General features: G+C 34.4%; 1 protein-coding gene across 2 annotated transcripts in view; it reads right to left on the bottom strand.

Moving 5' to 3' along the window:
• Window positions 1-20,859, bottom strand: part of LOC110109774 (protease Do-like 9) — a 62,308-nt gene extending 41,449 nt beyond the window's left edge. For both annotated transcript variants that reach the window (XM_020840972.2, XM_020840973.2), the window contains exons 1-2: window positions 20,151-20,859; window positions 993-1,192 (exon numbers count right to left, since the gene is read on the bottom strand). In XM_020840972.2, coding sequence (XP_020696631.1) covers window positions 993-1,192; window positions 20,151-20,742 — 792 coding nt within the window. In that variant the 5' untranslated portion in view covers window positions 20,743-20,859. The remainder of the gene's footprint in view (window positions 1-992; window positions 1,193-20,150) is intronic.
• Window positions 20,860-22,901: the final 2,042 nt, after the last annotated feature.

A 22,901-nucleotide genomic window follows, 5' to 3' on the forward strand; every position in this document is an offset into this window, starting at 1 on the left:
TAAAAAGATGAAAGATTTTTTAGGAGTAAACAACAAAAAAATGCTTCCAAACTGCTTAAATGTGAACTAAACAAGCATATGGAGGATTACGGTGAAAAGAACACAATTACTTCCAACGCCTCTGAGATTTGTGCTACATTACTTGTAGTGTCCACAAAATCTCAATTTTATAGTATGGCCTTCAGCACATTTGATCTAACCTTTCTGCCATAGATATTGGATTTTGATAACTGATAAGGTCCGTAAACAGTAATATCAATAGTTTTTTTAATGTAAGACTTAAGTGAATGCTAATATGGATTCCAGCATTATACCAAAATAACCTTCGATGAATGAATAACACCAGATTTAGATCGAGGGAGGGAAGGGGGGAGGGAGAGGGAGAGGGAAGATATGTCAACCACCTAGAGAGAGAATGACAAGGAGAGAGAGAGAGAGAGAGAGAGAGAGAGAGAGAGAGAGAGAGAGTACTAGCAACCCTTCCCCAAGCCAATCAAAGTTTGAGGTGGCTTACTGAACTAGGTAGGGGGAAGAGAGGAGGGCCAGGGGACAAAGTGGTAGATGTTTTGGAGGATGTTCTACCACCCCGTCCTCTTTAAAGAGATAAGGAGAGGCAAAGATAGAGTTGTAAGAGATAGGTGACAAGAGGAATGGAAAATAGAGTGACCACAACCACCCTTTTCCCACTCCAACCAAACTTTTGATCTGCAGGTAGCAAGAATGGGAGTGATGTAAAAGTAGATTAAGGATCAGAGGACCCATATGATAAAATATAAAAAACTTATGCCACCTGGAAACATCGATACATCATATAGGGTATTTCAATCATTTTAAATTTCATTAATGAAATTTGAAAGACAGACGCAATACAGTCAAAAAAACAGCTTAAGATCCAAGAAAAAAAAAATTTAAAAATTGTTGACCTGTAAGTAATGAACCTTAAATCTTAGGGGTCTGCTAGTATAACAAAAACCATAGCACAGAAGCTTAACCTGCAAGCCCAATAACTCAGTTGAGCCATGAACATATGATAAGATTTCCATACGTGACACAACACCACTAGTAACAGAGATTGTGTCTCCTCCAATCGGGTAACCAACAACAGTAACAGCATCTTGGAGTGCAGGTAGAGAACCAAATTCAACTGGGGAAACTCCCTCCCAGAATTCATCATCATTGACTGTCAACATGGCTGTCAAGGATAAATAATGAAAACATTAGTATAAGAAAATGAAATTTAGCATTTACAGTAATCCGGCTCTACCAGCATTAACAAAAAGTTTTCATGGAGTAAAAGAAGCATGAATTTTTTTACTTTATAAGGACTTATGCAGCAAAATAGAATTCTTGGACTTGCGACGTGAAAAAATAAAACTGAGAGAAAATGAAGGAATAAGTCATCAGCATGATTTGGAAGAGTTTTCATGACTACTCTTTAAGTTTTTTTATCATTATGCTGTACATAATAAGTTCTTTATTTTCCTCAAATTTAGCAACTGATTTTTGAAAACTATAGTAAATCTTTGCATATTATTAACTGAAAAGGCTTCTTTTTTTTTAATCAAAGGTTAATCGACTGGGGTCAGGCCATGCGTAAGGATATTCTTTCATGCAAAGTATTTTATACTAGATCTCATACTTTCAAATTCATCAGCTGATTTTGAGATCTTACTGAAAGAAATTTTCATATCACAAAGTCTGATAGAAAGATCAAGTTATCAAATGTATATAGGTAAAAATCTATTATCAATTACATGGCTGTTGAGCAAGATCATCATGCAGAAAATTTGGAGCATTGGATATTTATCAGGACAACAAAATAAGAATACCAGAAATTTTATTTTGGATAATTTATTAAATTGAATTTTCTTCTTTTGTGCAGTTTACAGCGGATATGTTTGTTCATAAAAAGTAGAGTTAGGGATAAGGATGCTCCTTATTTGATAGAATTAATTTAGAAAATTATAAATTTCATTCTAAAGTAATTCATGCTATTTTCTAGCAATAGAAAGTAATTTTAACTATCCCAAAAGTATTTTTCTCATCCTCGCTGCCTAGGCATCATAGCGACAATGACTATAGCAACTACGGATACAATAGCAATCAACAGAAACCATAGCAATTGCGGGAACTATAGCAATCAATAGATAGAAATTGAAAATCAAATGAGAGGAGTTTCCTAGAAAACTAAACTATTTCTCTTATTGTGGATTATCTTCATCAGATTGAAAGGATTGCATCAAATCACTAGTCCCAAAAACAAATTCCTTTAAGTTCCAAAAGTCGCCCACACATCCAATTCCATATCATAATTTGGTACAAAGCAGTAGTTCTTACCTCTATATAGAAAAAAAAATCATGGATGCATTAAGGATTGAGAAGGTGATCCTTGGTGATTGATTATATAGAGCTTGGGGACGCTGACTATGAGGAGATAATACATGCAACTAAAGGCCTTCTCAACATAAAAGAAGAGACTGGAAAAAATGGATTATCACATGGGCACAATGAAGGAAGAAATGACTATAATGATTGTTGCCCTTGAAGCTCTTGCTGCTAAGGTGGTGCAACCAACTTCTACTCCACCAACACCTATTCAAACAGAAATAGGGCCATCGATTAGAAGACAACAACAATCTTGTTGCAACCCATGACCCCGAGTTTGAGATTTTGATGATGCCAAATAATGTTTGTTTTGAAACAACTTTTCATTGGATATTATTTTATTTGCTATTGTCCTTGAGTACTAACATTTCAGGAAGATCACAAGTGACTCAGGACGAAAGAAAGACTCAAGAACGGGTAGATTAGGAGTATGAGTCAGATATTGTATTTTTCTATTTATGTATTTTTATTTTCTTGAGTCAGACCACAAAATGCATAAGAGTATGAGCAACCATGCACACACACAGGGGGAGAGTTTGTTTTTAAATGTAAAATGTAATAGAATTTCTTCTCTGGAGATCGTACTGTACGATTTTAATTCGTACCGTACGATCCGAGCTATGTGGACGATTCTGTGAATAGATCGTACTGTACAAATATATTCGTACTGTACGATATGTTCAAATCCAAAACCCTAACCGTAGTTTAGTTTAAGTGATTTTGCACCGTTCGTACTATACGAACATTTTCGTACTGTACGATTTATTTTAAATACTTACTTAAATTAACCCGTGATTAGTGCATGAAATCCAGGCCTAATTATATTTTGAACATCGTACTGTACGAACAAGATCGTGTCATACGATGAACATAGACGAAGTGTGATCGTCCCGGATATCGTCCTGGATGATCTCTTGGTTTTTGTCGCATTGTACTGTACGATAGTAATCGTACCATACGATGAACAGAGACGACATCTGATTGTCCAGACCATCGTCCTGTAGGAATAGTATTTTGTTGATCGTACCGTACGATATTATATCGGACAGTACGAATCGTTTTTTAACTGTTCGTACATCTTCGTACTAGGACGAAGTCTGTTTATGAATATCGTATTGTACGATGTGGAATCGTACTGTACGAACGGTAATGGCTACTTTTGAAATCAGAGGGATTTTGGAGCCTGTTTTTATGTATTAATCTCGTCTTTTTCAGTAAGAATTACAGAGAGGGAGAACGGGGTTAGAGAGGGATTCCAAGGGGAGAGAGCTCTTGAGAAGTTCTTTAGGGTTTTGAGAGAGGAAGGTGAAGGTGAGCGTTGTGAGGGAGAAGAGATGTGAGGGAGATCACACGGTTGCTCCAAACTTGCTGCATCTTGTTCTTCCTGTGGCCCTAGAAGAATTTGTGGGAGGATCTCCAAGGGAAAGGCTCTTCTACATCCGTGACCTCGAGGTACTCTGCCTTCTCCAGAAGGGAGAAAAAGGAGAAGGTTCTCTGCCGTCGCCAGGAGGGTGAAAACAGAGTTTGGCACTCCGCCATGCCGGGTTGGTGAAATGGAGGTTTGTAAAGGCTTCTCCGCCTTGCCGAGGGGGGCAAAAGGAGAACAATAGTTGTTAGTGAAAATCCCGGAGCGGAGGACTCCGGGGAGTGGACATAGGTCATTGTTTGACCGAACTACTATAAAAATCTTGGTGTATTTTTTCCTTATCTTCATTTACTTTTACTTGCACTTAATTTTTCATAATTATTGCGTGGTGAAATTTGTGAAAGAAAATCTGTTTAAGTTTTTATTGTCAAATTTCAAAAATAACAAAAAGATTAGAACTCCTGTTTAGAGTTACTTTTTATCGAGAAAAAATTTTTCACAATTCACCCCCCCCCCTTGTCATTTAGTGATTTCAAATCTCTCAAGAAGTAGAATAAAGAAAAGAATAGAGAAGATCCCCCTATAAGTAAAAGTAAAGTTGGAGTTATCTTACTAAAACAAAACAATTAATTTTAAGATAATAGACAATTGTTCTAAGCCTGTTGAAACGTATTTTGTGGTTTATGAATAGAAAGAAAATTACATTTGTTCGTTTGAAGTTGTTCTCAAGAGTTTTAATTTGGTGAAATTCACAATCTAAAAACTACGATCTACAACCAAATTTAAAAGGTTGTTAAAAGCTCAAATTTATCCCATTAGGCATGAAATTCATAAGCAGGAAAACAAAAAAGGTACAGGAATACACCACAAAATTTAAAATGCTGGCAACAGCTTTAGAAATGTTGTTGAATGAAAATTCTAATTTTGTAAAATATGTAATAGGGCTTTATGACAGCCTACTGAAATAATTAAAGTTATTTTGCGGATTGTTGACATCCTTAAAGCTAGCAAAAAGCTATAGCACTTGAGGAATGAAATATGACTCTTTCCACCGGATAAAATCTCCAACTTGCAATTATAAAGAAGATGATTGAAAGTTGAGTTATAGAGAATATTTGGCCTTAATGAAAGTGTTCACACATAGTTGTTGACGTCCTTGAAGCTAGCACAAAAACTATAGCACTTTAGGAAAGAAAAACAAGAAACACAACTCTTTTCATAGAATAAAAATCCCAGCTTGCAACTATGAAGAATGTGAAGAATAAATGTTCAACTAAATATGAGGAAGCTTGTATGCCAATGTACCACTACTGTAAGAATATATGGCACAAGCTTAAGGATTGCTGGAATTATCTAAAAAGACGCCAAAATGGAATTACTACTTTTGAAAGAGTGAAAAAATTAGAATCAGCATCATCCGTGATGTTAAATGCACTAACTAGTGAGGGTGCTGCAAAAAAGTTTTTTTCCACCTAAGCCTCAAGTGAAATCTATATTATCAAAACCATTTTTTAGCTGAGTACTAAAAAGAATCTTATTTCTGTAACTTTAGTTGAGAGACGAGCTAGTGACTACTCAGCATTAAAAACCCTATTCCACGAGTTGATTTCAAAAGATTAATATTTGTCAAGTTGCTCAATAATATGCTCTTAGGCTTGCATTCCAAAAAAATTATTGATGAGGCTAGAGCCCAAGCAACCTAAAGAGAAAACAAAATTCAGCCAATACACAACAATAAAATAACCCTAACCCTTCCCTCCCTCCCATTTAGAGAATACATATATAATGATAATTACTGAATAGCCCCTTCCAAAATTAATTCCCTCCAAAAACGCCCCTCTTTAAATTTGCATTCAAATCATGGGCTCCAGAAGGGGGCCGGTTTCTTGCTTGGTCCGCCTGGAATAAGCAGGGGCAAGCCCTGGTGCAAGGCCGGCTAGACTATCTAACAATAACCCCTCCCAAGGAATTATCTTGTCCTCAAGGTGAAAAGATGGAAAATGATGTTTCACCCTCTTATATGGCTCCAAGGTGGCGTCATAATCCGGTAAATTCTTTCATTTTATCATAACCTCCTTAGCCCCTTTGTCTCCTTGTCGGAACCCTCTAAACTCCAATGATTCTAATAACACCTCAAAATCCTTTGTCAGTGCCACAGGTAACTCTGAGCTAGCTACATGATCCCCAATGACTCTCTTCAATTGTGACACATGGAACATTGGATGTATAGTAGCGGTCAGTGATAATATCAAGCGGTACACCACTGCTCCAATCCGCTCCAATACCTTATATGGGCCAAAGTACCTTGGGGTCAGCTTCTTATTCCTCATGTTGGCGACTATCATATGTCTGTAGGGCCGCAGCTTTAAAACACCCTATTCCCCACTTTGAACTAGATGTCCTTCCAATGTCCATCTACCTGCATCTTTATAATTTGTTGTGCCCTCAACAGGTGCCTCTTCAATTCATCCAACACAATCTCTTTTCTCCAAGTACTAATCTACTAAAGAGACTTATGTGCTCATATGCCCAAAATGCACTAAGTGTGGAGGGTCTCTTCCGTACAACACTTTGAAAAGAGATTGGTTAAAAGATAACAAAAAATTGTGTTAGTGAAAAAATATATAATCATGCAGTCAATTGTTTCATCTCAACATGATATGAGGATGACAAATAGAGCAAAAGATAGTCATATGAATAAAAAGCTTTATTCTTCAAAGACTACAACTACGGCGACGAAAAGAAAAAATTGGGGAAAATAGGCAGAAAAAATAAAAGAGAGTTCAAATTTGCAAGACGAAACAAGCTAAAACGGGGTCATAATAAATAAGGGACATATTGAAAGAATTTCAAATAAGAAGATCAAGTCATCAATAAAACATAGTTAAAAATAGATTTCAACCTAATACCTAATGATCAAGACAAAGAGATGAGAAATTTAAATTGTTTGATAAAAATAAAGGTTAGCAGGATAATGATGGCTTTTGAATTTTGAATTTGTTTCGGATAAGTTAATACTTCGAATTTGGTGGAGTTAATTTAAAAATGATAATATTGTTCTTATTAAATAGAGTTACTTTTGGACAATAGAAGATCATTTAAATTAATTCATTTTATATTTTTCCTACAAATAGGACATTATCTTGCAATAGAAAGTAATTCTAACTCTCTCAAAACATTTCTCTATCTTACGCAATATCCTGGTATTACAGCAATGCGGGTAGTGAAACAGTTGTTGACACTTGTAGCAAACCACATCTACTATAGCAACTATGGGTGCTACAGCAAACAACTATAATGCAAAAAGCAAATCAGCAGAGTTTTCTGAAGTAAACTCAACTAATCCTCTAATTGTGAACTTTTGTCATCAAATTGAAAGAATTGAATCAGGTCACCCAGTTCTAGGAAGAATTCCTATCATCCAAAAGCCTTCCACACATCCAATTTCAGATCATTTAAATCCATTATTGCTACCTCATTCAAGTTAATTTATTTTATCTACTATCAAGCAGCTAAGTACTAATAATATTATAGAATTTTATATTTAGAAGTTATTTGATTTGAAGTAAAATGAGTGTAAACTATTTCAAATGTAGGGATTTTGATACTATTGGGGTTTGGTTTGAAGTAAAATAAATGCAGTGTAAATATTTGGTAGATTTTGGAATTAATCATCAAGTTCAATTTTGGTGCATTTAGAATTCTTCATATTTGGGCAAGTTCCAAATACACCATAAATTCATCATCATCACTGTTACCCGCCGCCAGTCACCACCTACCTCCGGCCACCGCCCACCTCAAACCAACGTCGTCGACCATCACCTCCATTGCCGGCCACCACCATCATTGTCGGTCGCCGCCTCCCACCACCATCAACGATCTCCACCTGCCGCCGCCAATGGACCGCCACCTCTAAACACCATCTTTGTTAGTCAACACTGCCACTGTCAGCCATCGACCACCACCATTTTTAGACTTTACACTGTATTCATTTTACTTCAAACCAAACAAAAAAAGAAATCTCATGCATTCCTTTTACACTCATACAAATAATTTCAACATACTCATTTTACATTGCATTCCTTTTTCAGCGACTAAACAGACCCTTAACTTCAACAATTTGCATTAAAATTATTGAATCCTTATTCCTATAATAAACATAAATAAAGGCAACTTGAAATAGATCCAATTCAATTACAAATACATTTATATGTGCAATTTATTTTATCTACTAATCATAGATATTTACATCAAACAACTTAAAAACTCATAATTTTATAGAATTTTGCATTTTACTTCAACAATTATGATAAAATTGTTGAATCCTTATTAATGTTAAAAGAAATATAATAGGTAACTTGAAATTGATCCAATTCATATGAAAACACATTTATATTGTATATGTGTATCTTTAAACATTTATATGTCCTATAACATGCAAGAACACGCGCGCACATTTATATTTATATTTATTAAAAGCATACAAAACATAACTACAATTATATTTCATACATAATTGCATACTTATTTTAAGCAATTTTAATAAAAAATCAAGTGGGTATATATATATATGATGTGGGCAAAGAAGCTAGTCCATGATACTAAAATTAGGATAGGAACTTGGAATATAGGTTCTCTTACAGGAAAATTAATGGAATTAATATATATTATGATTCATAGGAAGTTAAATATTTTGTGCATTCAGGAAACTAAATGGGTTGGAGATAAGGCTAAGGAAATTGATAGTTTAGGATTTAAACTTTGGTATTCGGGTAGGAGTCGTACTAGAAATGGTGTAGGTGTTATTATAGATAAGAGTTTAAAGGATAATGTTATAAAAATTAATAGGATTGGAGATAGAATTATAGCTTTAAAGATTGTTGTTGATGATAAGATTGTTAATATTATAAGTGCTTATGCTCCTCAAGTAGGTTTGGATATGAGTTCTAAATTAAATTTTTGGAATGACTTAGAAGAATTAATACAAAATATACCTCTTGAAGAAAGAGTTTTTATTGGAGGAGATTTAAATGGACATGTTGGTAGAGAGGTAGATGATTTTAAAAGCATTCATGGTGGCCATGGATTTGGAACGACGAATGAAGGTGGCAAGACCATATTGGATTTTTGTTTAGCTTATGATTTTTCAATTGCTAATACCTTATTTAAGAAAAGGAATGAGCATCTCATCACTTATAAAAATGGATGTAGTACAACCCAGATTGACTATTTTCTTATTAGAAAATTAAACCGTTTAGATTGCAAAGATTGTAAAGTTATTCCGAGTGAAAGTTTATGTACCCAACATCGATTATTAGTTTTGGACTTTAAGATAAAGGGGCATAAAATAAAAAATAAAGTAAAACAATTTTCTAGGATTAGATGGGGGCATTTAAAGAATATTAACCAAAATATTTTTGTGAGTAAGATTTTAGATCTTAAGATTTTGTCTGTGCATGAGGATGCTAATATTATGTGGGAAAAAGTGGCTAGTGATCTTAAGAATATTGCAAAAGATGTCCTTGGAGTATCAAAGGGAAAAGCTCCTAATAGTAAAAATAGTTGGTGGTGGAATCCTAATGTGCAAGAAAAGATAAAAAATAAGAAGCTTTGTTATAAAAATTGGTTTAATTTTAAAAATTCCGATAATTGGGAAATATATAAAGTTGCTCGTAAGGATGCTAAGAAAGCCATATGCGATGCAAAGACATTAGCTTTTAGCGATTTATATAATAGATTAAATACTAAGGAGGGAGAAAGATATATGTATAAGTTAGCCAAACAAAGAGATAGGAGTAGTAAGGATTTAGTTCAAGTGAAGTGTATTAAGGATGAAGATCAAAAAATACTTTTCTTAGAAGATGATATTCAACAAAGGTGGATGAGATATTTTGCTAAACTTTTTAATGAAAATTGTGATAATAAGATTGACTATAGTGACCTTAGCACCCTAAATGAAAGTAAAGATTTCTGTTTTTATCGGCGTATTAGTAAAACTGAAGTTAGAGAGGCTTTAAATAGAATGAAGGGTGGAAAAGCTGTTGGACCTGATGATATTCCAATAGAGGTGTGGAAATGCTTAGGAGATGAAGGGATTTCTTGGCTTACTAAACTTTTTAATACTATTTTGAAGACTAAGAAGATGCCAGATGAGTGGAGAATGAGTGTGTTAATTCCTATTTTTAAGAATAAAGGTGATGTACAAGATTGTGCGAATTATAGAGGTATTAAGTTAATGTGTCATACTTTAAAACTATGGGAGCGAGTTTTGGAGCATAGGTTGCGGCGTGATACTAATGTTTCTCAAAATCAATTTGGATTTATGCCGGGTAGGTCGACTATGGAAGCCATACATTTATTAAGAGGTTTGATGGAGAAATATAGAGAAAATAAGGAAGATCTACATATGCTATTTATTGATTTATAAAAAGCATATGATAAAGTTCCAAGAGAAGTGCTATGGAGAGTTCTATATAAGAAAGGGGTTAATAATGCTTATATTCAAATCATTAAAGATATGTATGCAGGAGCTATTACTTGTGTTCAAACACAAGGTGGTTTGACCAAGTATTTCCCTATTTCGGTTGGGTTACATCAAGGATCAGCCTTAAGCCCATATCTTTTTGCTTTAGTCTTGGATGTTCTCACTAGACATTTGCAAGAGGATGTACCTTGGTGTATGTTTTTTGCTGATGATATTCTTCTTGTTGATAAGACTAGAGAGGGAGTTGAAGGTAAACTTGAATTATGGAGGTCAACCTTAGAGTCTAAAGGTTTTCGCTTGAGTAGATCTAAAACGGAATATATGGAGTGTAATTTTAGTAGTAATAGTCCTAGTGAGGGGATTGTGACTTTGGGCGATCAAGTCATTAATAAGAGTACACGTTTTGATATCTTGGATCTGTTGTTCAGAGTGATGGTGAAATAGATGAGGATATTATTAGTAGAATTCAAGTTGGATGGTTGAAGTGGAGGAATGCATTGGGCTTGTTATGTGATAGAAATGTACCCCTCAAACTTAAGGGAAAATTTTATAAGATGGTAGTGAGGCCTGCAATGCTTTATGGTGCCGAATGTTGGCCATTAAAAGAGAAGCATAATACTAAGTTAAGTGTGGCAGAGATGAGGATGCTTAGATGGATGAGTGGCTTTACCCTTAGAGATAGGATACGAAATGAGCATATACGTGAAAAGGTTGGAGTAGCTCCAGTAGAAGATAAGATTAGAGAGAGTCGCCTTAGATGGTTTGGTCACATAAAAAGGCGGCCTTCCGACGACCCAGTTAGGAGAGTAGAGGTATTAGATTTGACTTGTGTTAAGAAAGGTAGGGGTAGACCTAAAAAGACTTGGTTAGAAAATATTAGGAATGACCTTTCTTTATTAGATTTAAACGAGAATTTGGCTTTTAATAGGACACAATGGAGAAAAAGGATTCATGTAGCCGACCCCACGTAGTGGGATAAAGGCTTGATGTTGTTGTTGTTGTTGTATATATATATATATATTTAATTAAGAGATTTGACTCGAATCTACTCAAGCTTGATCATTTTACTTATAAAACTAAAATTAATTTTAAGAATATTCCATTTTTAAGCCTACAATGTCTATCATATGTAGCACATATTTGCCTTTTTTTTTTTTTGGTAAAGGAATTTCAGGCCTTGACCTCTTCATCAAAGGATAAGGTCAAATATCTTTAACTAACAAACACATAATGTAAACAGTCAATAATAAAATAACCATGGTTTTTTGTACTAACTAGAAAGCAAAACATATTTTGTAACTAATGAGTATTATCCAACACAAAAGAAGCTAAATTAAGATGGTAAACCATTGCATGAAGTTATTAATTTCATGAAACACCAAGAATAATGAATATAGAATTCCTTATTGAGTGATTTTGATGTTAAAAAAATTAAAAACTTACCTTGGAAGCTTTTTCTACATCAAATATAAGTGCATAAAATTCAGCAAGTCCCTTAAAATATTAACACAACACAACTTGACAAGCAACCATTCCTAAAAAGAGAAATCTATCTTTTTGAAATTCAAATCCTAGCCCAAAAACCAAGACCTTAACAAGAGAATAGGATAACAATTGTCATGATTCTGGAAGGTTGAGGTGCCGCATTCAACTATGGTTGACAGTTAAGTCATGGGCAATATGCTTTCATAACATTGGTGAATCTATAAGCAGTACCAGTTGAACTCTTTAGTTACAAAGCTTCACTTGAGCCTTTTATATCATCCAGGGCTTTAGAGTAGTTGGTTGCAGCAAATGCTACTATGTCAAAAGATATGAAAGCAAGTAACAGATTTGAATCCTTAAAAATTCAATTTGGCACAGAAAGGTATGAGAATAATAGTGAATGGAAAAAAAGAATAGGCTAACAATTTAGAATGGGCGAATGAATCCTAAACTTGCACTTGAACACAATTGAAAATGAAGTCATGAGCATTATCATTATTGATGATTAAGTCGTGTGCATTATAAAACTATGAAAACAATTGTTCTGTAGGATTCTAAACCTTTGGATACAAAGCTTAGTTTCACCTGGTCCATCCGGCCAAACCTTTGAAGTAATTGGATGCAAAAACTGGTCCTATGAAATAAGAGGCAAAGCATGTTCTTTATTGCAAAACTACCTCTACATTTACCACAGTCAAGTACAATATTTCCATCGTACTCATGATCAGACCGTTACATCTAACTTTTCAAACCGACACAATATACCACTGTTGACCTCATTTTTGTATGAGGTCGCAAGGACCTACCTAGGTTTTCTTTTGGTGACCTAATGATCGACATGCTTCCACTTGCCAATTATATAGGTCCCAATCAAATCCCAAATCCAACACTAGATTAATTTCGAATCAATCTTCAATCGTTTGTAATCATATTTCAACCACACTTCAATCTAGTTTTAATTCAAGTTTCAAACATCAAGTTTTCAGTCAATCGTTAATCAAATCGTTAGATTTTATCAAACAAATTCAATCAAGCGATGAAGAACTGAGTCGACCAATTCGTATTCATTTTAAAGCTAGATGGCTTTGATCGACGTGACTTAACCTATCTCAACCTGACATAAATCAAAATGACGTTGCTTAAATTGAATATTTTCAATCAAATTAGTGTGAATCCAATGCTTAATTAATTTGGCTTATTTGATTCAACTATGTCATTCCAATCGTCTCAATTATGGCTTTAATATTAGCCCTTGGTATCAAGATCAAAGAAGGGGAACAAGCCCTCTTCCCAACCCTTGGATCAAGGGTTTCTAAGGGCAAAATTGACGATTGGCTGAATTTTATTTCAGATTTTAAAAAGGATTAGGGCAAGCCGTGACTCCCATAGCACACGACTCCAAGCCCTAGACCTAGCGATGATCGTCCATCTCATTCCCACAAGCAGCCGCCGCGTTGGAGAGACCTCATCATACACATTTCGGAGTTGCTAGGGCCGGCCAACCCCTCCTCCTCATGACTCCTCTTCTCATTTTTAGCTCCATCTACATCCTCTCACATTCACGTTCTAGAGCATACTTCGGCCAAGGATGTGAGCTCGGCCAGCTTTCATATTCACTTGTTCGGCCAACAGGGAGGATTTGAAGCAGAAATTGGAAGATCTGTGCAAGCATGATAGCACCTAAAGCTGTTCGAGTAGTACATTTGGATCTTGAGAGAAGATTCACCCATGCATAGAAGCTAGTGCTTCTCCGGGAGTTGATTATGAATGTTCCATTGAGTCCGAAGTGGATGGACCTTACAAAGCAATGATCATTCCAGCTTCAAAGATTTCAACCACTAAATGAAGACCGAGCCAAGCAAGGGAATAGAGAGCTGTTCCTATTGTACCCCTTCCAAAAGCTCATGGAATTTCTCAGTCATAATCAAACAAACGCCCTCTCCTCCTCACCCGTCCAAGCAAGAGGAAGAACCACTCAAAGATTTGCCACGTTACTGTGCTTGCTTTGCATGCGATTCAACAAAAGGAAGAGGCGAGCGACAAGGGGCTTTCGGTGTGATTTACTACGGTAATCTCTTCTTCTTCTTCTTGTTAGTTCCTTGCATTTCCTCTGTTTGAATCCAGATGACTGGAGATTATCAATGAGTTGAGGTTCTATATTTACCTAAGATTTGAAATGAGTCTTCATGAGGTTTTATGAAAAGATATAGAAGATACCTAGACGTTTTCTTCTTGATGCTTTCTTTATTTAATTTTTTTTTAATCAGATGGTTTATTTTATTTGAGATCTCCTTTGAATAATATGGCTGCACTTCTATAAGCTTCTTATCCGTTTTATCATAAAGTTTGATTTTGATTAAATTATATATCTTGAGATGATATGTTGAGGATTAGTCTTTTGAAGAAAGAATTCATGTTACTGTTTCCTAAGAATTAAAGTCTCTGTTTCATTCCTTTTTTTATAGAAGTGAGATATTTCAGTGGAGATTTCATTTGATCAAGACAATCACGCCATGTTTTTTATTTTGGTTCATCATTGTGGTAATATGAGAGCTTGCATGTGAGCTAAATTTATTCACTTATAGAATTTGACAACATCGGCATAGTTAGAATATGTAGATAAATTATACATTTGCTGTTAGAGTGGTACTTATACTTATTCAATATATGACTTGTGATTTTGGTAACATAAAAGTATATATATCTCTTAATACCATATATTGACTTGAACTGTTGTTTATATTCCATATACTTTTGAATATATTAATGTGGATGATTATTCGTGATATATAGTTTGACTCGCTTTATTGATACAATCTCCTGACACGATTGCTGTTATAAATTACAAGCATGTCATTGTCCAGTCATACTCTTTTGGGATCATGCTTTGAAAAATCTATTCTGATATGCATATGTGATGTCATTATGTCATATGCATAGTCTTTTTTTATGTCTAGTTTATTTATGCAAGCGTTGTAGCAATCAAGAGGAAACCATATATGCATGCCCTTCTTGTTTTGCTTTATGACATTTTTTTTTCAAAGAATTAAATCGTCAATATCATTTACTAAAGATTGCCATGATTATCATCTATACATATAGTCCTCCATTTCATGTTATATATATATATATATATATATATATATGATAGCTTCACAGTATTGGAATGGTGATTATGTGTATTCGATGAGTTTTCGTTGTTAGAAAATGATGTGTTCATTCTGATGCTCCAAAAGCATGTGTATTTGAGGAAATTTTAGTTAGATTGAAAATCTCATATATACCCATTTGTGTTTCAATGCTAGATGCAAATACAAATTTGATGAGTTACAATCATATTTCTTCTTTCCTCTGTGCTTTACTTTAAATTCTCACAATGGAAGAAAAGAGTCGTTACATATTTTTGGACAGCTTTGTGAATTTTAACTCCTAGTGAATTATATAGTCTCAAAACTACCTTGATGAAACACAAATTATTGAGATTTTATTTCTTATGCATTAGAGGGTATTCTATTATAGTCATTTTGATAAATCGTGGGACATTGAAGTTACTCTTGATGGGTTACAAAATCTTGAAGTTTCTTCATTTGCATAGAGTTATTTACTGAAATTCTTCCTCTATCATGAATATACTTGCTGGAATTCTTCTTGTGGATCTTATAAATGATGATATTCATTCTCTTTCACAGAAATACTTACTAAAATTGTTCTTATAGATATGAGAAATGTTGAACTCGTCCCTTTCAAGTGATTATTAGTTAGTTTGTTTATGTATATTTCTCTTGTTCAAATCTTATAAACGGAACATGCTTTTCTTACAAGTTCGTTCTTGATATTATATGAAAATTAGTGGTGTATTGGGGAAGTAAAAGAATTCTGAGCATTTGATTCCTTTTTCTTCTCATCATTCTTAAAAGCTCTATTTATTCAATGGAAAATTTACAAGCTTGGCATGAAATATATAGGTTATCATCTACAACTTTACTCACTTCATGCTTCAGCACCATTTCAGTCATAAAAATTGGAGAACTCGTTACATATTTATTCTTTCATTTTTCATATCCATTGTATGTGTAGGTACATATAAATTCTCACCTATATATAATTATTCACGTTAAATTGCTCTTGTAAGATCGTATATGAGCTGAATTCCTCTCTTACATATCATTACATGTGCTAAAATCATTCTTGTGAGATGATATATGAGCTGAAATTTCTTTTTACACACTAGTATATATTCTAAAATTATTTTTGTAAGGTGTCACATACATAAGAATTATCTCTTGCAAAGTTATACACATTTTGAAATTTGCTTCAATAATTTGATTTGATCTATATTTTCACATATTTACGCACATGTCAATTCATAGTAGCTTTTATATTTTCATATATGATATTCTGACACCGCCTTCTCTCATCGCCTTATTTGCGAGGTACTAATGGAGCTAATTGGAGGATAGAGCCAAGGAGCTTCAGTCGCCCCCATTTCTTCTAAATAGGGGTGCTACGGTCGGAATCACCGTTGACAAGCTCTGGTGATCAGGTAAGTTTTCTTAAAACTTAGAAGGCCATAGATCCCATAAGCCAATGATTGTATGCTCCTTCAACCTTAGATCCATGCAGTAATCCATGCGCCTCATTTATATTTATCTTCCTGCAAACCCAAAACCCTTTTGATGTAGCTTATTTGCACCCATGTGTGTATAAGGGTTAGAGACATTGATTGCAAAACCAATTTTAACTTTAGTCTCATTTAAGGACGAGTCTTAGAGAACTTAGACAAGCCCTAGGATTCATACATACATCCTCTAGGGATGAAACACCAAACACATATAACGTAGTGACATCACATCTTAGGATTAATATACATCATCGATTTGATCTCAAACAACAATCATTAATGTTTCTTTAAAATTTGAAAACTTAAATATTTGATAATTACTCAAATAAAATTTATAAAAATATTAAACCTTTCTCAATCAAACTCAACCAACAAATACAATTATTAAAGAATAAAATTCAAACCCAAAACTTATTAATTCTTAATTAATGCTTTCACTATTCCTTGATTGAATATTAATTAAATGAATTCATAAAAAGCAAAACAAGATGTAACGACAAAACACATTAAAATTTGAATAAAACCTAGAGATGAATAATACAAATTTAGAAGAACTTTTGAATGGAATTTAATTAGTAATTTGTTATTAATTAATTAAAATTAATTTAAGAAGATTTGAGAAATTATCTGAAAATTCTAACTAATTCAAAAAACTCTAATAATTCAACAATCAACTTAACTCCAAATAACTTTAACTTAATAATTGAAACAATTTAATTAAAAATCTTCAACCCTTTAATCATCAACCAATTAAATTAACTCGACTAATACTGGTTATCACTTGGTAACCCAGGCCTACGAGGCTATTAGCTTAGCCCCAAGGAAGGTGAAATAAACTTCATGGCCTCGGTGAGAAACAAAGGTGATAATCATTTAACACTTAAAATACACCCTAAAATCAACTTTAAAACTACTAATACTTAAACTCAAACTTAAATCCCTCAAGCCTTTCAACCAATCAAAACATTAGACAACTTCAATCAATTACCCGATATAGGATATCCAAACCACACGGTCTACTACACACACTTAGATTGGTTTGTAAGGACACGAACTCTAGCTTTAGGTTAGGCTGATGTTACTTTTTGTTTTTGAGGTGTGTTAATATATATGCAAATTGAGCATTGATTGATTTTTTCTTACTATGTTGGATTCATGTGATGATTATTTCTAATGCTTTTGGTGGCATCCTAGGTTAGATAACATAGACATAGGTTCATTGTCCACAGACCTGTGCACTTCCTATTTGTCAGCCTAGGATTAGGTCCCCAGCCCCTTGGCCTACGAGGTCCCCTTGAATGAGGTAACCCATGGTGGGTCCCCAGCCCCTTGAACGAGGTCCCCTTGAATGAGGTAACCCCACAGACCTGTGATCAGGTTGGGGCACTTTTGAATTATTTCAGAATCTCTAAGTGCCTCCTACCTCTCCTCCGTTGACTCCGGAAATAAGTGTTCAAAATTCAATCCAATCCCGATTGAAATTCCAAATTCACCTCGATATCATTCCTAGAAAATCTTTAAAATAAAATTTATGCCGTTATTTTAATCGAGAGTATTCATAAGGAATTCAATTTCCCTACGATGTAATTAACTACGAGGGCTTGCGCTCGTAGGAGATTTAGAATCCACATCAATTTTTCTAAAAAATTAATTAATATTTCTTTTGGGGAATCAATTTTATAACGATCGTTATTGTCATAATCGAATGATTGCTAACGGATGATATTTTCTTTCTTCGGGAAGATTTATCATGTGTTAACATAAATTCGAATATCAAAATTAATTATCACTTCTCTTGATTATCGTAGTCTAAAATTTGATTGAACTTCATTTTGACCCTCCGGGGTCATATGTTGCTCTCCCTTAAATTAGCTACAATAGCAAAGTGAAAATTTACAATTATGGGTCTGAACCCGTTAGGAGATTTTATCTCCGCCTTCTAAGGCGGTATACTATCCTTAATGGTTTGTTCGACTTCAGAATTAAAATTAAAATTTAATTCCCGATTTTCCCAAAGAAATTTAAGTAAGATTTGTTTTGCACCTTGCGAGGCAAATCGCCTTTTCAACACCAACAACCATTAAATACACACATGGATGCTGAAAAAAAACTAACAAAAGTTCATGAAGAATCACATAAATTTCAAGTCTCTTACCGCAAGAAAGAGGAGAAGCCTTGAAAGAACTATGTAGATTTAGCACTTAATTACCCATATTACATTTAAAAATATACCTTCTAAAATTTAGCTACACAACAAAAAAAAAAAAAACTAGACTAGATCATCATTAGTTTGATCCCAACAATTTAGGATTATTCTTACCCCATATAAGGAGTTAAATAAGTTGGGTATTACACTTGAACACGTAAACAATTGCTATTAATATACACTGCAATAGATGTAACATATCTATCTTTGTTTTTTGATGGAAACCATTAGCTTGCTTTTATAACATTACCACACCAACATCACTACTAAACTTTAAGTCAAGCTTCTCAGCCATCTAATACCTTTTTTATTTGATTTTAGCAAAGAAAAACAATATCAAGCATTTATACCACTACGTGGGGTTGGCTACAATTAATCATTTTATCCATTGTGTCTCATTAAGAGTCAAATTTTCATTTAAATATGATAAAAATTTGATTTATAATACTTTCAAACCAAGTTGTTCTAGGTCTACCTCCACCTTTCTTAATATAGGCAGAATCTAACACATTTACTCTCCTAATCGGGTGATCAAGAGGCTCATGTTTTAAGTGACCAAACCATCTAAGGTGACTCTCTAATCTTATCTGCCACTAGAACTACTCCAACCTTTTCACATATATACTCATTTTGCATTTTGTCTCTAAATGTAAAGCCACTAATCCACCTAAGCATCCTCATCTCTGCAATACATAACTTAATTTTAAGCTTTTCTTTTAATGGCCAACATTCTACACTATAAAGCATTGCATCTTAATAAATTTTCCCTTATGTTTGGGAGGAACTTTTATATCACACAGCATGCCCGGGGTTTTCCTCCACTTCAACCATTTGAATTCTACTAATAAAATTCCCATCTATTTCACCATCGCTTTGAACAATAGACCGGAGATATCTAAAACAAGCAATTTGTTACTCTTGCTATATTAGAATGTTAATATGTTGTGTTTTAATATATTAATAGGTTATGGTACAAATATATTATTTCATAATTGCAATTTGACTTTACAAATTTTTTTATAGTGAAACTTACGACCCAAAATATTTTGAGGCTTAAGCCTCACCTCACGGACAAAAAACATGTCAATACCTAATTGCGTAATTTTAAATTGTAACATAAGCATTCTTTACCTGAGATATCAAAAATCATATTTCCATCTCTATTATACAATCATAGTATTAATAGCCAAATTGATAATGGTGATCTAAGCCTAGATGGACTCATCAGTTACACTAGGTTGACTAGAAACTATAATGAAAAAACCATCACATGAACTTTACCGTTTAAATTGTACAATTTAAAAGTAATTGGAATCAATATATAATAATCACCATTAGTACATTGCATTTTTTATCATTTCGATTAAAGAATGACGAGAAACATTATAGCATACCACATTATAAAGATTTCCCAATTGTATTTCTCCATATTTAGTTTCAAGTAATTTTAAGGAATGAAAATTGAAGGGGAACAATAAAAAAGACCGAAGTTGATCTTTAGTGAACGAAGATTGATGTTCATTTAATCAGGAATTGAAACAAAATAAAAAATTAGGGATTGAAACCAACCACCTTCAATGTTCAAAAAAGCAACAAAGCTCACCTATATCGCACTCAGTGCCAATTGCCAACACCGTAGCCAAATACTTAGTATCAGAGCCCCTCTTCTTCAGTTTAACCTGAGTATAATGCTCCACCGAGTGTGCATTCGTCAGCACCCGCCTACCTCCTATGATAAAACCACTGCTGCTCGAGCTGTACTGCCGTTTCCGCTGCCAAGGCAGCGAAAAATTGGGCTCCGTGTGGACGCAGAAAACTTTAACTACCGCATCCATGGAGGGAACTGCCTTCACCACCTGGTCCCACCTCGGCAGTGGCTCCCCGGCGGCGGTAACCATCACCAAATCCGCGCGCTCACCGTTGCTAGCGAAGATGTGCTGCGGCCCACGTTTAAGCGACGAAGGCGGCAGTTTGCCGTCCGCGCTGGCGACATCTTCGTTAGGGATGCTATGACGGCGAGTTTTACGAGGCCGACCGCGAGATAGTCGGGAGGTGGGTTGTGGGGAGGAGTCGGCGGGCAAGACCTGGGCCTCGTCGGCTGCAAGGGAAGAAGACGGGAGTTGCAGATCCATGGTCTCCGCAACAGGCGTCGTGGGTTTGCGACCCCTCTTCCTCTTCGAGTTGGAGGGTTTCATTTCGAGAGCTAGGGCTTCAGAAAACTCCTTGCAAACGCACCGTTGGCTCTGCTAGTGCGAATGTAGAGAGCAGGTTTGGCCGAGCATGGATGGTGCTCGGATGGTACGAAAGGAGCTAGGCAAATCTGACTTTATAGATGTCGCAGGTTAGCCGGAAGTGGAAAATAATATAAATTATTTAAAAAAATAAATGAAATTTTTATAAGAGTGTGTAAAATTTCTCATAAATATAATTGATATCAGAATGATTTGAATTTGAACTTCTTATTAAATCACGGTCGAAGTTATACAATTTTAATTCAAGTTCAAATAATATAGGTACCTGGAATTGAATCAAACAAAATTGATGTTCATCGATTAGCGTCGTTGTTCGTAATGGAGGTAGATTGGAGATCATGGTAGGAATGGACAAAAGCTCGCTTGAGGATGTGTCAATAGGACGTCGCATGTAATGATTCGAGGTGTTCGTTGTTGTATCAAAATCATTATGATGTGCTTTCTCTAGAAATGTTTCTTCATAATTCTCCTAGCGCATCTTAAATTATTTTTTTTAGGCTTTTTTGGGACAGCTTTCTTATTGCTTTTTAAAATAGCTTTCTAGTACAAAAATTTTTATACTAGAAAGTTGCTTTAAAAAGCTATAAGAACGCTATCACAAACAAAGCCTTAGCCTTTCCTCCATCTCCATGAGATAATGATAATTAGTATAGTTTAGGGCATCCATATTCATTAATGACTTTAGATTCGGTTAGTCTTTGAGATATGCTTGTCTATTTTCCACTCGCATCAATCCACGCTCACTGTATCCTTAAACATATTGGATCCTAGTTTATCTATACGTTACACCTTACCATACTAGCAACTTTTTGGGAAGAGCTATACAACTTAATAAGACCTCAATGGATATGGAGGTGGAAGAGAGGTGAAAGTGTAAAATATGCTCGAAAATCTCATAATTTATCAAGAGGTCATGTACCTCTATGTCAAAAGATCCAAAATGTACCTCTTCACATTTTATTTATAGAGCATAGATGATTACAAGAAAGATTACACATAATAAAGAAAAAAATTATAATGTTAATTATAACCCATTATAGGATACATGGCATGTAGCACAAGTTGGTATGTGCTGACAAGGCCCTTTATCTATTGTATATTCCTCTGTCCTAAGTTGAACCCTTTGAACGAGTCGTCACTAGCACGTGCACTGGCAAGTCCTTTAGAAAGTAACATGTATGATTAATTTATGTTGGCAAGTCCTTTAAACACATAGACAAGTCCATGTACAGTGTGCTTCATCCTCTTGGAGTGAAGGATGAGTCCTTCAAGGTGGTGATAACCACGAGCTAAGGAACGTATGAATATAGGGGATTTTAGTCTTGAACTACCAAAATATGCATTTACTGTAGTTGGCTTGAGGGATATCAACATTGAGTAGATGACATTGATGATAGCGAGTGACCTTTAGAGACTAATCTCCATTAATGTGAATGCCTCTCAAGTCTTGAGATGGTTTGAATAAGTCCTTTAATGTATATGCCTAATATGACTTCTTTGTCTGGTTGATTTGAGTGAGCATTGCTCCTTATTATTGAGTGCCCTGAACAAGCACTGTGACTTGTTTAGTGAGTCCTACTAAAATCTATCAAAGACATATGAATTGCATACATTGACATGAACAAGTATACATTTAATCTCTCGATTCACATGTGTGATGCCCCAGAATCTAATATGAAAGAATTATTCATTTATATTTTAATAATAATTATAGATATATAATATCATCTATCAGTAATAAATAATAAACAGATTCTATAATTCAAAACATTAATATATACCTCTATATTCAATCTCAAAAATTATATACAATACTCATGATCTAAATAATCATATCATAACTATTTTGTCATGAGAAAAAAAGACTAACTAAAATAAAAAGATACAGAACCTGAGGAATCTTGATCAGTTTCACATTTTTGCTCTCCAACTGACTTGAAATCATTTAACCACATATAATAAGCTAAAAAAAAGTAGTAGGTCATCAAAACCTATAATTGAATTCAAAGTATATTGAAGGAGTAATATGCATGTCAGTGATCAAATCATAACAATAGTCATATGATTTTTGAATTAGTGCATAAACAGTAAAATTCATATGT

The sequence above is a fragment of the Dendrobium catenatum genome, unplaced genomic scaffold (genome assembly GCF_001605985.2).
Source record: "Dendrobium catenatum unplaced genomic scaffold, ASM160598v2 fragScaff_scaffold_1116, whole genome shotgun sequence".
NCBI classification, from domain to species: domain Eukaryota; kingdom Viridiplantae; phylum Streptophyta; class Magnoliopsida; order Asparagales; family Orchidaceae; genus Dendrobium; species Dendrobium catenatum.